Source organism: Fulmarus glacialis, unplaced genomic scaffold (assembly GCF_000690835.1).
Source record: "Fulmarus glacialis isolate BGI_N327 unplaced genomic scaffold, ASM69083v1 scaffold5718, whole genome shotgun sequence".
NCBI classification, from domain to species: domain Eukaryota; kingdom Metazoa; phylum Chordata; class Aves; order Procellariiformes; family Procellariidae; genus Fulmarus; species Fulmarus glacialis.
Genome location: NW_009226359.1, coordinates 59277 through 72539, shown reverse-complemented (window position 1 = coordinate 72539; position 13263 = coordinate 59277). Strand labels below are relative to the sequence as shown.

General features: G+C 37.3%; 1 protein-coding gene across 1 annotated transcript in view; it reads left to right on the top strand.

Moving 5' to 3' along the window:
- Window positions 1–1320: 1320 nt before the first annotated feature.
- The window catches only part of LOC104080402 (KH domain-containing, RNA-binding, signal transduction-associated protein 3-like), a gene marked incomplete at its 5' end in the record, with an annotated part of 56203 nt that continues 44260 nt past the window's right edge, over window positions 1321–13263 (top strand). Inside the window, 2 exons of the mRNA XM_009582783.1 lie at window positions 1321–1437; window positions 8395–8541. Of these exons, the coding sequence (XP_009581078.1) occupies window positions 1321–1437; window positions 8395–8541 (264 nt within the window). The remainder of the gene's footprint in view (window positions 1438–8394; window positions 8542–13263) is intronic.

Below are 13263 nucleotides of genomic sequence, written 5' to 3'. Positions count from 1 at the left end.
TTTTACCCTTTCTTAAATATGTTATCATATAGATACTATGTTGCTGATTGGCTAAGCTTTGAGCAGTGGTGGGTCTGTCTTGGAGCTGGCTCTATCCAACATGGGGGCAGCTTCTGGCATCTTCTGTGAGAAGCCTTCTGCTACCAAAACCTTGCCATGTAAATCCAATATAGGAAGAAATTATTAATTTCAGGAAGTGTTTACAGCATTCCATGCTAACTTCCAAGTGTAGTTTAAGTTATCAACTTTTTTGTGATTTTTTTTCCCAACTAAAATAGTTGTCTGCATACTTTAAGCGAATCCTCTAGTCTTCTCTGTAACTACCCTTCAAATTTTATATACCTTCCAAAATACAGTGCAGTGATAAATGAAAGTGGACTGTTGAATGCACACAGTTTTTTCCCCAGTATGTGTGACTGGGAATATATGCCCTATGGAGCAGTGCTCATGAGAACTTTCACACCTCCTAGCTCTAATTCCAGTTTTGTGTCCTTGAAGTAACAATAGGCAGATTCTTCCTTTTTGTTTACCTTTGTTATGAATGGATTTTTGATACCTGTTTTCTTTAGCCTACTTCCCTCTAAAGCACCTTCTGGGCTGAAAGAGCACCAGCTATATGTTTTGGTGTTTTCCATGAAATGGTTGGGTTTTCCTTGTCTTTATTTTTGTGGCTTACCACTTTATTTCTCCTAGTTATCTTAATGGTGTAATGCCATGGTTGTGAACCCCAATTGGTTTTAGTAAACTTTAGTGGTAATGGGGGTTGAGTGGTAGTTGGGAAGATCTTGAGTGTTGTTTCTGGTTTGGGACTGGATTTATATGCTTATGTTCTCTAGATTTAATTCCCTGTCTGTTTCTGTGTTTTAGTGTAGGGTATATTATATGGGTTGCTGTATTACTTCATAAATCTTCAAAGGAGGGTAAGGCAATTAAGAGTTTTTTCTTCAGAGCTTTGTTTGGTTGGTATTGTATCTGAGATTGCTGCCAGCTTCTTTTTTATGGTTTATGTACCTGGTAACAATTGTTAAAAATGGAATTGCAGTCTGAGCACATCTGTTCTCAGTGTTGAATGTGATAAACACAAAGTTCTCTTTATGCTATTTGAGTTCTTTGAGTTCAGATACTTCTGTGTTTCTGTTGGCACCTGGTGGAGCCACTGACATGCTGTTAACTGTCCTGATGACTTAATGACTGTGTAGCTTATGATCTATTACTTATTTGCACCTGGAACAAAAAGCTGTTTCAGCATAGTATTCCATTTTGCTTGTTCATTTATGCTTAAAAATTCAATGAGCTTAATGGTTTTTTGTTTTCTTGCAGTTCAACTTTGTGGGAAAACTTTTGGGTCCACGTGGCAATTCTCTAAAGCGCTTACAGGAGGAAACACTGACAAAAATGTCTATTTTGGGAAAAGGTTCTATGAGGGACAAGACAAAGGTAAGACCTGAATATACTAGTGCAGTGTTTGATACCTGGATTTTGTAACTTTTTCGTAAAAATCTTTGGGCAGGTGAACAAACCCCATCACAAAAATCAGGGAGCAAATAAGAAGTATAGGATATCCTCATATTGGTTAGATTCAGGTGGAGGCTCTTTTCTGAGTCTGTTCTCACTATGTGTATTTTGAGGCTATCAAGAGTTGTACTTAGACCCCCCCAAACTACGGTCTTTGGGGTTGTAAGTGGGGCATTACCAGTGGCATGTTCTAGATTTACTTGTTACAAGCTGTACAAGATCATGCCCAAGTGAATGTGGCAGTGTTCCCACTTTTGAAGGAACCTGACTTCTAGATAGATCTAAACATTTTCACATAAAATAACACTTAATACTTAAATTTAATATAATTTAATGACATTTTTAGACAAAGAGGAAAAATAGCTGATGAAAGGAGATAAAATACAACTGGAAAAAAATTCAGAGCTCTGAGGATGACTTATGCAGCTTAAGCAGTTGACAAATTGCAATTGTCTCTATGGGAGGTATTTGGTTATAGTAGATGTATCCATTACAAGAGCTGAAGCAGACAGCAGAAGAGAAACCTTTAGGTTGATACGTGTTTGTACTAATCAGTTTCACTCTTTACTGAAATAAATCTCTGGCTAAATTTGTAACAGGTAAGTGTACATCAGTGAGGAGATATGTCACCTGTCTGGTAAGCTGCATTTTTTAATTGGAGCATTCCTAATGATACAAATTAAAACACTGAACATATTTCTTGCCTGTAGCATACCATGTTTTATAGGCCTCCAATGGAATCTTCCTGTGGTTATGTAATTGCAAACATAAAAATACTGTGTGCTATGAAGACTGATAATGACATAAATATGGAAGAGTGACTTACAGGGCTGGCTACTGAATTTCCTAAGCTATATATTTTTCAGCACATTTCTCCATCAGCAAAATATAAATGTTATGTGATTTATAGAGTATTTATCAAGAACTTGATCAGAGCCCATAAATGACTCTTTTTGTACAACTCAAAAGCGAACTCTTTTAATTCCTTCTTGAAAATATTTATTAAATATAACTTAAATTAATATGAATATGTTTATAAAAACATAATAAAGGCTTGAAGATATGGAATGGATTTTTGAATGAGAACTGTTATATCATACATAATACAGATAATGCAACTTTAAGATTTAAGTGCTACACAGTTAGTTATGAAAAACTGCAGACTTGATATATGACAGTTAACTAGGAAAAAACCCCCAAGAATACAAACTAAATTTGCTACTAAGCCAGGATGACAAAGTAAGGCTCCAAATACTGTGTTAAATGACACTTGGTGAACTTTCTCAGTTCTTGTGGAACCTGTCAACTGACATTGTTCTGTTGCTGGGTTACGTTTCTATATCAAAATATGATGCGTTGTGGAACAGGAAGGCCCCTGAGTTTTTCTAATGGCTCTGCAGTATAAAAAAGGTTGTTTTATTAAAAGCAGAAGCTCAAGCTGAAAAGTTCAGATTCTAACTTGAATCTTAGAATCCTGGGGAAGAGTCTAAAAGGTTTACATTTGAATAATTTGAACTTCTCGTGTTTCCTTTGGTAATGATGTAATTGTTTAAATTTTTATTTGACTTTCTCTTGATTGAGATGCCAGCCAAAACTGTAAGTAAATTTTTGGTTTTAAATTAAGTGGCTAATAAAGTTGTTACAGGTTGGAGAGCTATTTTTCACAGAAAACTTCAATACAATTAATCTTTGAGTGCAGAAACAGTAAGGTTCCTGTCATTGTGGGTCTGGCTGGGTTTTTAAAAGGGAGAATAGAGGACCCAGTTGGATACTTTGGAATAATACAGCTGGAATAGCTTGTATGTATCTATTTGGGATAGTCCTTCAGAAAATACTGTTCAGAACTGAAGCAGACCATTAATGACCCTGCAGGTTCAATTGAGTGCTGGAAACAGAAAGTACTGGTGCTACAAAGGGATCCTGTCAGCTAATAACCTAAACCAGGTTGCAGTCATCCCTTGTTCTTTGGGGACGCTGCTCAGCAAGCCAGAGACTCTGTATGTGGAGAGTTGTGTATGTTAACCAAACAAGTTTTTAATTTAGATTATCTATATACTAATTGTTTCAACCATATCTCTTTCATTAACAAGTAATTTACTTTTTGCCTTGATCTTCATACATTCTTGGTTAGCATTTTGAAACTACTGTGTTAAACTTGTCCAGAGAACGAGCAAATAAGAGAACCTTAATTATGGAGCTTTTTTCTGTATGCAAAAGAATAGTGGTCTATGCTGGAGAGAAGCGCAGCATTGAATTCCTTGGTGTCAGAAAGGCTGGCAAATTCCCAGGTGTGACCAAGTCTTGCATTACTTGGAAAATCTAGTTGAGACTTTAGTGTGGTATTGACAAATAATGAAGTACATCACTCTTGCCCTGTTTGATATAATATTTCAAATATGGAGAGAAGCTTGAATTGCTCCTATAGGAGACTATTAAGTAAATAGAGTACATTACTTTTTCTATTTGCCAGTAATCCACGTGCCAAAACAAGCAATTTCATTGCTGCCTTGACAATGTGCAAAACACAATGTAGAGATGATGGATGGTGAACCGAGGTGACATACCAGCCTAGAAAGACACATGGGGGAGAAACTGCCTTTCTGTTGCATCTGTGACTCCAAGCATTACTTGTCTATCACAGTTCAAGTGTGGCTGCTTCTCCCTATTTTGCAGTGGACTATCTGACCAAACCGCAAGTTCCTAGCCTACTATTTTGCATCCTGTAGGATAGGAGGAATTGACTCAAAAATACAATTGCAGTTGCATGGAATTTTCTTCCAATTCTCATTGACTTTTTGATTTATTTAACGGTCAGATAAAAGTGAAATCTCCTAAACAATATTGTGTTCTCCTGGTGATCAGGAAGTTAGAGAAAACCTTGTTTTCAGAAGTGCATAGGTGATGTAACATACTGATGTTCAAAGGCATAAACTGTAACTTAAAAATTTTCTGGGAAAAAAAAAAAATTGGTTTTGGAGCACTGTTTTGGTTACAATGTTACAGGTAGCAAAATCTTTGGAATTTTGAATGAAAAAGAATAGTGGTCTATGCTGGAGAGAAGCCCAGCATTGAATTACTTGGTGTCAACAAGTTGCTGGTCAGAAAGGCTGGCAAATTCCCAGGTATGACCAGGTTTTGCATTACTTGGAAAATCTAGTTGAGACTGAATCTGTGATAAGGTATCACAGATCAAAAAAATTTTCAGCTGATATAAATTAGTACTCTTACACTGAAGCCAAATCTGCACCACAGAACAGCTGGGGATCTCATCTATTGTCTCTAACAAGTTCATTGCAGCATCTTTGACTGCTGTCACTAGAAGTGAGTCAGTGTATGCTGCTTATTGATGGTGATCACAGATTCTGGGATGAACCAATTGTTGGAGGCTCTGGATCAGATTGTCAGATGTTTCTAAACACTTATATATTAGTACACTTGCTACATTACCAGTTTTAAATGTATGATGATTACCTCTTTCCTGAAGAAAAGTGGCAGTAAGCTCTGTAGACTTCTAGAGAAGTATCTTCCAGATACTTTATTTTTTTAGCTTTAAGAGAACTTCAAAGACTCGTGGAAGAAAGCGAACTGATATGAAAGGTTGACAAAATACAGCAAAGAACACAATTACCTTCTCTGGGAAAGATAAAACAGGAAACACAGGATTCTGTCTCACTTTAAATTCATTTAGATAATGAGACCTGGGTGTAAAAAGAGCACATTCAGGAAAGTGTTTTTACTGTATCTTTGTTCCTTACTCATTGAAAACGTGAGTTCTAGAATCAATCTAGGATTTCTATTTCTTCTGCCAACATCTAGAGAACCATTTCATACATCTACTTATGATATGCAGTATCTAAATTCAGTAATTCTCCTCTTCCATTTGCATATTTTATCAAGTTGTGCTGTTGCTTCATCACTGGCTTTTTGAGTCATTGCTCAATGCAGACATACCTTCTGCTAGACTATTCAGGTTTTCATGTGTCTATGGGAGAGTGAAAAAGTAAAAGGACCCATTTCAGAATTTCTTTATTGCATGACAAGATTGCTTTTATATTGCAAATCTGAAGAAATAATATTTAAAATAAAGCCTTCCATCCCAATTGGTTATTCCTATATTATCAATAGTTTGAGACTGGTACAGGCCTTTCAACTTGAGTATTCTAAATGGTATTGAAAATCTGACAGAAGCCAAATTCCATTTAAGGTAACATTAAAAAGAGGTATTGGGTAGTACCTAAAAAAACTTACAGTCTAACTCAAAGGTGGTGTAGTGAAGATGAAAATGGACAGTACGATGAGGATTTATTTTGATAAATACTGCTACTCAGCTACTGATTTAAAGCAGTAGTTCTGAGGGCTGGTATCTGGTTCTTGGTAGCTTGACAAATAGGATGAAAAGCAACAGGGTCTACAAGTACAACAGAATACAGGACAAAGTATATTAACTGTCTTTAGTAGGCATATTGCCAGATGCCTTGTGCTGCTATGCATTATAATCTGTGCTAGTACTCTGCTTTATTCTGGACCACGAAGGGGTGAAATAGAAGAGCACAAGGTACAAAGCAAATAGTGAGCTTTCTCGTAAGGCTCCCGGAGTGCAGTACTGCACAGATGTGTCTGTACTGAAGACAAGCTAGATCAGCTTGTCCAAGCCATGAGCCATTTGGTTTGATAAATTTTGTGTGAGAAGATGGAGATTTAAAGGACAGATTTAAAAAAAAAGAAAAACTAAAGGAAGTGGCCACTTTGCTGTCTTTTAGCTCCCTTGTTCCACATCTGCTTTATTTTCATCCTTTCAGCAGCTCTCAAAAATCTCCATTGCAGCCAAGGAGGAAAAAAGTTCTCTGTTTTGGCCAGCCCCACAGCATCCACATGGACCAGGCGAGCCTAGCCGATGTATGTACTGTCAAGTAATGGAAGGCAGAGGGTTTTGTGGGAGCTAAAAATACTGCCAGTGAAGGATACTGGAATGGGAGCAAGCTGTGGCTTTTGTGTTGGTCATCACGGGGAACAAAAAAGCCTGAAATGCTTAATGTGTGCCCAAGGTTGGGAGATGTAGGCCACAGTGGATGAGCTCTTCCTCATTTGTGTGCTGTTAAGAGCTGTGGAGAATAGTGTGTTGCCAAGTCATGTTACAGAATTGGGAAAAAAAAATTAAAGTAAACTTTGCAAGTGAAACAAGAAGAAAGGATAAAATAAAAACTTGCTTGTGGGAATGATTTTAGAACAACCTGCACTGAAATATCTTGTATGTTTTGTTAAAATTGCTGATTGGAATCCTTCTTTCACTAGGCACTGCACATAAAATTGTGATGTTTCTATTGCTTGTTGCTGTTACCAGGCAAGCTAATTGATAACCACAGAAGTGAATTTTCATAATTCTCAATTCTCTGTACATGTAACTGCACAGTGATTTTTTTCTCCCCTTTAAAAAAAGGGACAGGGGATGCTTGATAGCATGTATATACTAAAAAATGAAGTATATGGGGAACTCCACTGATGAAAACATCTAGCTTCCAGTGCCAGATAATGGTTCATATGTCTTGAATAACTGTCCTTAAGTATTTAAGTGAGAAACAGTTCCTATTAAAACTAAATGTTTGAGGTATAATGTTTATATTAGTTTACTTCCTATTTCTAAGGTCTGTTATTTGTATTGACAAGAAAATAGTTTTGCTGACAGTGTCTAATCCTGCTGACTCTGGCCTCTTAATAATCTTGCGGTGGATGCTCTTGACAGTTAACTAGATTCTGTTGATTTTTTTAAAACATCCCCACAGTCAAACACAAAGTCTGACAAGAATGTTATTTATGAGAAGCAGAAATGGGTTGTCATTTATAAATGTCAACCATAATTAAGGAGTGTGTGTGTGGGAGATTTCAACTATCATTGAAACTATATAATTTTAGTAATCTAAAGGATTACTAAAGGATCTTACCTGCTTGCTAAATACAATAAGCAGCAGGGAATAATTCTTAGGGCTTTGGTTTTTAGATAGCATAACTGCTAAGAATTTGATATGATGTTATCTGGTAATACAATGAAATTATTTTTAATGGTGTCTTAGTCTCTTGGAATGCACGAGTCACAAACACACATGGTGGGGCAGGGAGCCTATCTGAGACTAACAAACGTCCTTTAGGTCTGTGAACATTTTGCATGTGAATGCAAGTATTTGAGAGAATCGAGCTCTGTTCCACTACATTGAAATCAGTTTTTCAGTCATGTTGAAGTGGGTTGGGTGAAGCGGAATAAAAGAAATAAACTCTGTTCTGAAATAGCTAGTGAACTCTTCTTTTTTTTTCCCTCTAATGTCCTCCTCTCATCTCATATGCTTAACTGTTAGTTTCATGTCCAAGTAACACAGTTCTGTGAAGAATATACTCATGGGGTAGAAATCTCAGTGAGAACAGAAAATAAATAAGAAGTATGAGCTGTGCAATAATACTAAGAAGAGATTGAAATAATATTGGTAAAAGAATCTTGCTCTTATGGAGTATTAGATCAAACCTGTTTCTAAAGACTTTGGAGAAAAGAGGCTTCAAGTTCACTTATGTTTCTCAGTGTCTTCTATGTGAAACTGGTGCACTTGGGAAAACCTTGTGCTACAGTTTCTGTATGTGAGCAGAAGCTGATGGGTCCTATTTTGTGTGTTACTAGTCACTTAGTGTTGATAAGCAAACTGATACTATTCTGATATTTTAGCAATGTGATTGGTTTGAAGTGTATCAGAAAAATATGTAATTTTATACTTTTTAGTTATTGACATCTGAACATGAGTAAACAGTACGTGCAAATGCCTCTGAACTTTAACACTTGCATTATAATATGTTTAAAATAAGAAGGTGGGAAAAAACAACTTCTTTCTTATCTCCTAGGAGGAAGAGTTGAGAAAAAGTGGAGAGGCAAAGTACTTCCACCTAAATGATGACCTGCATGTTTTAATTGAAGTATTTGCTCCACCGGCAGAAGCATATGCCAGAATGGGACATGCATTGGAAGAAATCAAGAAGTTCCTCATCCCTGTTAGTATTTTAATTTTTTTCTTAAGAATTCTGGTAGTCTTGAGTGAGAAATTTTCTCTAAAACTAACTTGCTGTATGATATTGGTCAGGTCATGTTGCTTAATTTCCTTCAACTGTGAAAGAGGTGGTGATGTTTACAAATACTCTTCTGGTATAGGCAGTTATTGGGTGAATGCATAACTGTCCACATAAACTCTCACCTCATGATATGACCTATAGTAAAAAAGCAACTTATTCTTGCTTAACTGGTCATGTGCAAAGTATTGAAGTTTACAAATAATTGTAAAAAGCTATAAAATATGGAAAAATAACTTTGCTTAAGGTTCTTGGTTTGTTCTTGGTACACCTGAAGTATCAGCATAAGGTTCTGTTTAAGAATAAATTTGAAACTGTAGTATTGCTCCCGCCCATAATCCTGGTTTAGTGTTCAGTGTTGAGAATCAATAAAATTTTATCTTGTAGCTTTATTTTTCTCACAAAGCTAGTGATACATGGATTATATTTGTCTTCTGGTGTATTCTTCAACTTGCGATGTATGGATGTATAAAATGAGATGTGATTTCCAGTATAAGTTTGTACAGTAGGCTTGGGATATGTATAGGCACTGATGTTGCAGGGTTTCCAATGATAGATTTCTTTATTTGCTTCTCATGTAAGGACCAACCTTGATTGTTTTGCAAGATTAAACTGCTTGGAACAGTCCAAGCTCTCTTAAGACCATTTGAGGTGGTCTTCCTGTATGTGAAGTTCCTAACTGTATTAGCTCTTCAGTGAATGTTCTTCTATTTTTATTGGTTATCAAATGATTCAATATAGAGAGTAAAGCATCCTCAAGGTGCATTGATTTCTGCTTATTTTTACTGCTGAAAATGTTATCCAAGTGTTATTCTTGACTGGTGTCAGATCTGGGAAATGTGGGAGACCTAGCTAAGGAAACTTCACTAAGGTGTGTATCTGAGTGACAGCAGCATGTAAATGTTTAGGAGTATAGTCAGCGTCGCTGTGTTCAGGACCAGTTGGGGATGCCTGTTGTATGGCTGCTACAGCCTGTTTGGAGTAGAACTGCCAGCTGTACTCTAGGGTGAAGCAGCTAGTTTTGATGACCTGACAATACTACCATATGGATTTTGGGGATTTTAGTTTGTGCTAACTCTAGATCCATGAAACCAAGTCCCCAGGTGACTGGAGTTAATTGTGTGCTCCTTGAGTGTTTCTTCTGGCTTGTTTTTATCTGAATGAAAACTAGTTTATATGCCCCAATACTATTCCATGACACGAACCAAAGCATGGTAAGTAAGGATCATCAGGAGGCATCCTGATGTGAAATAACACACTGTGGATGCACCTTAAGACAGTTAACCCCCCCTCCCAAATGTCCTGAGCATTATGTTCTATTATAAAGAAGCAAGCACCACATCATAACTCTGTCTGCAGGTTCCAAATGGCTTTTGTCTTGATGTATATAGAGGTAAATAAACATACTACTGTTCAAACATCCTAACTGATTAGGTAGAGGATATTCAACAGAATAATTGTAAGGAATGTTGGGCTGTCATAATGTCGAAGGTTACTGTATTTACATGATTCATGATTTGATTGTGTGAAGAGATAAGGGAGAATTAAGTTCTTGGCTATTCTAGTGAGCAAACAGCTGTTTTCTCTTTAGATTAAAATATGCTCCATTTGATAAGTGCTTTTTGCCTGCACTGGAAGTAAGGATATATGATTCCCCTGCCCCCTTCATCAGAGATCTTATTTTTCTTCATTGAACTTGATTCACCTAATGTCAAAATAAATGAAGTAAGCTTATCAAAACCTCGTCATTACTGCTGTTAAGCCAGTAGAATTACAGACTGATAATGAGCAATTCCATTCATTAGTTGTACACTTTTCCATCTCAATTTTTGATCACTGCATCTTTATTGTACTGAGCTGAACTGATGCTGCATAATCTTTCTGAACTATGGGATCAAGCCAACATGGTCTTAATTTCCCTTTGGCTTTTCAAATGTAATCTTATCAGAATGGTTCTAAATGCCTTAATCTTTTCTGCTTCCCTGCCCCCCTTGCAGCAGCCACTCCAGGATGCAATAAGGAGCCACTTTGTCCTCTCCAAAACTACTATTTGGTTAACTGCTGCCAAATGCAACTTGATTTTTATTTTCTATAAGGTCTGTTGTGGCTTTCTTAGCAAATTATCAGTTTTATTTCAAGTAGGAAGTCCTGCTATCAGTATATATGATTATGATCTTAATTTGTGTTCTTACAATGTAAGCTAACCATACCTTCCAACAACTTTAGATGCTGATCCTAATTTACGAATATGGCCATTGTTCAGTTTTCAGATCAGGCCTGAATATACAATCACAATTGGTGCTAGAATGTAGGATACAAAATATCCTTGTAGTAGCTGACTATAGCAAAAATGCCTTAGCCTCTCTTCTCAGATCTTTTTAGATCCATGAACAAGCACCTTTGCATTGAAGTTCAGCCTCAAGCAGCTGCAGTGGTGTACTTTCCTTTAAACTATTGGTATAACTCAAACCAAGACATAAAACCTTCTGACTCAAGTTTTTTTTGGCTGTGCTTATCATGATGCCTTGACTCTCACCTGTCTTCTGCAGGTAGAATTGTGGCTTCTGACTTCAAGTATATTTTTTTGTCCTCCTGTAAGTTGGCCAGTCCCTTTGTTCTGGCCAGACCCTCTGGTCAGCAGTCTATTCGACTGTTAGATTGGTGGGTGTTGTGCTTGATATTTATCCCAGAATTACTTCTGTCAGTTAGGACAAAAAGCCAGGTACTTCCACCTTCACCTCCCCTTGGGTCCTGTATTATACCATGATAACTGCAGTTTTGGCTAATAGGACTTTTCTTAGTCTATTTGGCTTAATTTTGAGCAGTGGCAGTCATTCTTCTTTTGACAGCTACAGCATTAATTATGCTTTGCTGTTGGTTACCCAAGTTAGTTGTTTTCCTTGTCTTTAAACCAAAGGGTAGAAATACCTTTGAGAGAACAACCTGTAGCAGTCAGTTTACAATGTGAGCAGAATTTACAAGTTTTTCCTGTAGTCTGCCTTGCCTCCTGCATGTTCAGTTTGTAAGGTGTGGTGATGAAATAGTATTTAGTGGTATTTGGAAGAGGTGGTGGGCTTTGGAAACTCACACACTTTTCCTTAAGAGCTGGCAAATAACTGTAAGGGGGGGGGGGGGTGTGTATAAAGGTGGCTGGAAAACCTGATAACTATTGCTCAATGCCAGGATAACGATCTGCTGGGCTGCCTTGCAAAACTGCATAGGGTTTTGCAGGGATCTGTCCTAATATTAAATGAAAAATCTTTTTACTAATAATTTGAATGATAATTGGAATAAAGTCTTAAGTTAGAGATGATCGCTAGGAGAGCTGCTGTTGGTGTGTCGATCAGGGCTGGGTGAAAATCGCAGATAACATCTAAAAGAATGATGCTTAGTTGGGTCATGTAAGTAATTATGCGTAGGGAGAAAATGTCCTGCATGTATCTTGATGATGTAGTCATTCCCATGGAAGAAAACATCCTCCATGTTCAGAGAAGACTGTTGTCAAAGTCAGGATGGGCAATATTCCTAAAATGAGAGTACCTCTGTTCACTGGAAATTAATCAGCAGCATTTGACTGAAATTTGAGTGTTGCCGCTGCCTAAACTGTGCAGGGGAGGAGTGCAATCTAAAGGGTTTCCATGTCCACCTTGTGTTCTAGCTGAGGAAGAGATTGTCTCCTCAATTTGACTTGAAATGTGCTGTTTTCCAGCAGTGGGTACTCATAAATTGACTGTCTCTTATTTTTAATTGAAGAATCCATTTCAGAGGATTAACACCGCTGCTTATGACGGCTTCCTTGTACTGCCCCTTCACTCTGTATCCTCCTGCTGCCTCTGGCATATGTGATAAGGACCATATCTTCTCTTCTGTGCCTTTGTGCAGTGGAGTCGTTGTCTATGACTAAGGCTGCTGGTATGTCTAGTAGTGTGCCACAGGAAAATGAGAAATGTTTAGGAAGAAAATGGACCCAACATGTACAGTGGCAACCTAAGCATGTCTCTAAGAAATCAAATGATATTGGTATCAAATGATGATCAAAGGTATTTTTCTAGAGCCCAATTCTGAGGAGGATGTCTCGTGGAGAAGTTAGAGGGCATGTCTGATATATGCTGTCAGAACTTTGAGACCTAAGTATTTTGTTTGTGGTACAGTTTTAACAATTCACTAGCATTTTGTTTCAAGACTGAAGTTCCATTCCTTGCACTGAATTTTGCATTCTGCATTTGTAGCCAGTTCTGGTCAAGCAACAAAGCACAAATATAAAGTGGGGTTCTGTACAGTAGTTGGCCAGGATAGTATTCAATTGCCTGTTTCTATTCTTCTCCCTGTGATCGTTTGGCTGTGTATTGGGTCCAAGCTGTTTTATAATGAAATCTGTTTCTCAGAAGCTTCAATTACACAGTTTGAAACAGTTGATTCAGTCTTCCAGACTTTTCTCTTCATCTTGTTTGCTGGTCGATTTCTGCTGCTAAGTAGAGGATGATCTCAGATGGGCAGTTGTGAGTTAAATTTCAGAGCCTATTCAAGACAGTTTGGACAAAATGCCTTTGTAGTGCCATTTTTTTTAAACACTATCTTCAGAAATGTCATGTAAAGGAAAACTCTCTTATTCTGTTTGTGGAAGCCTAGCGGAAGCAGAATGTTTCA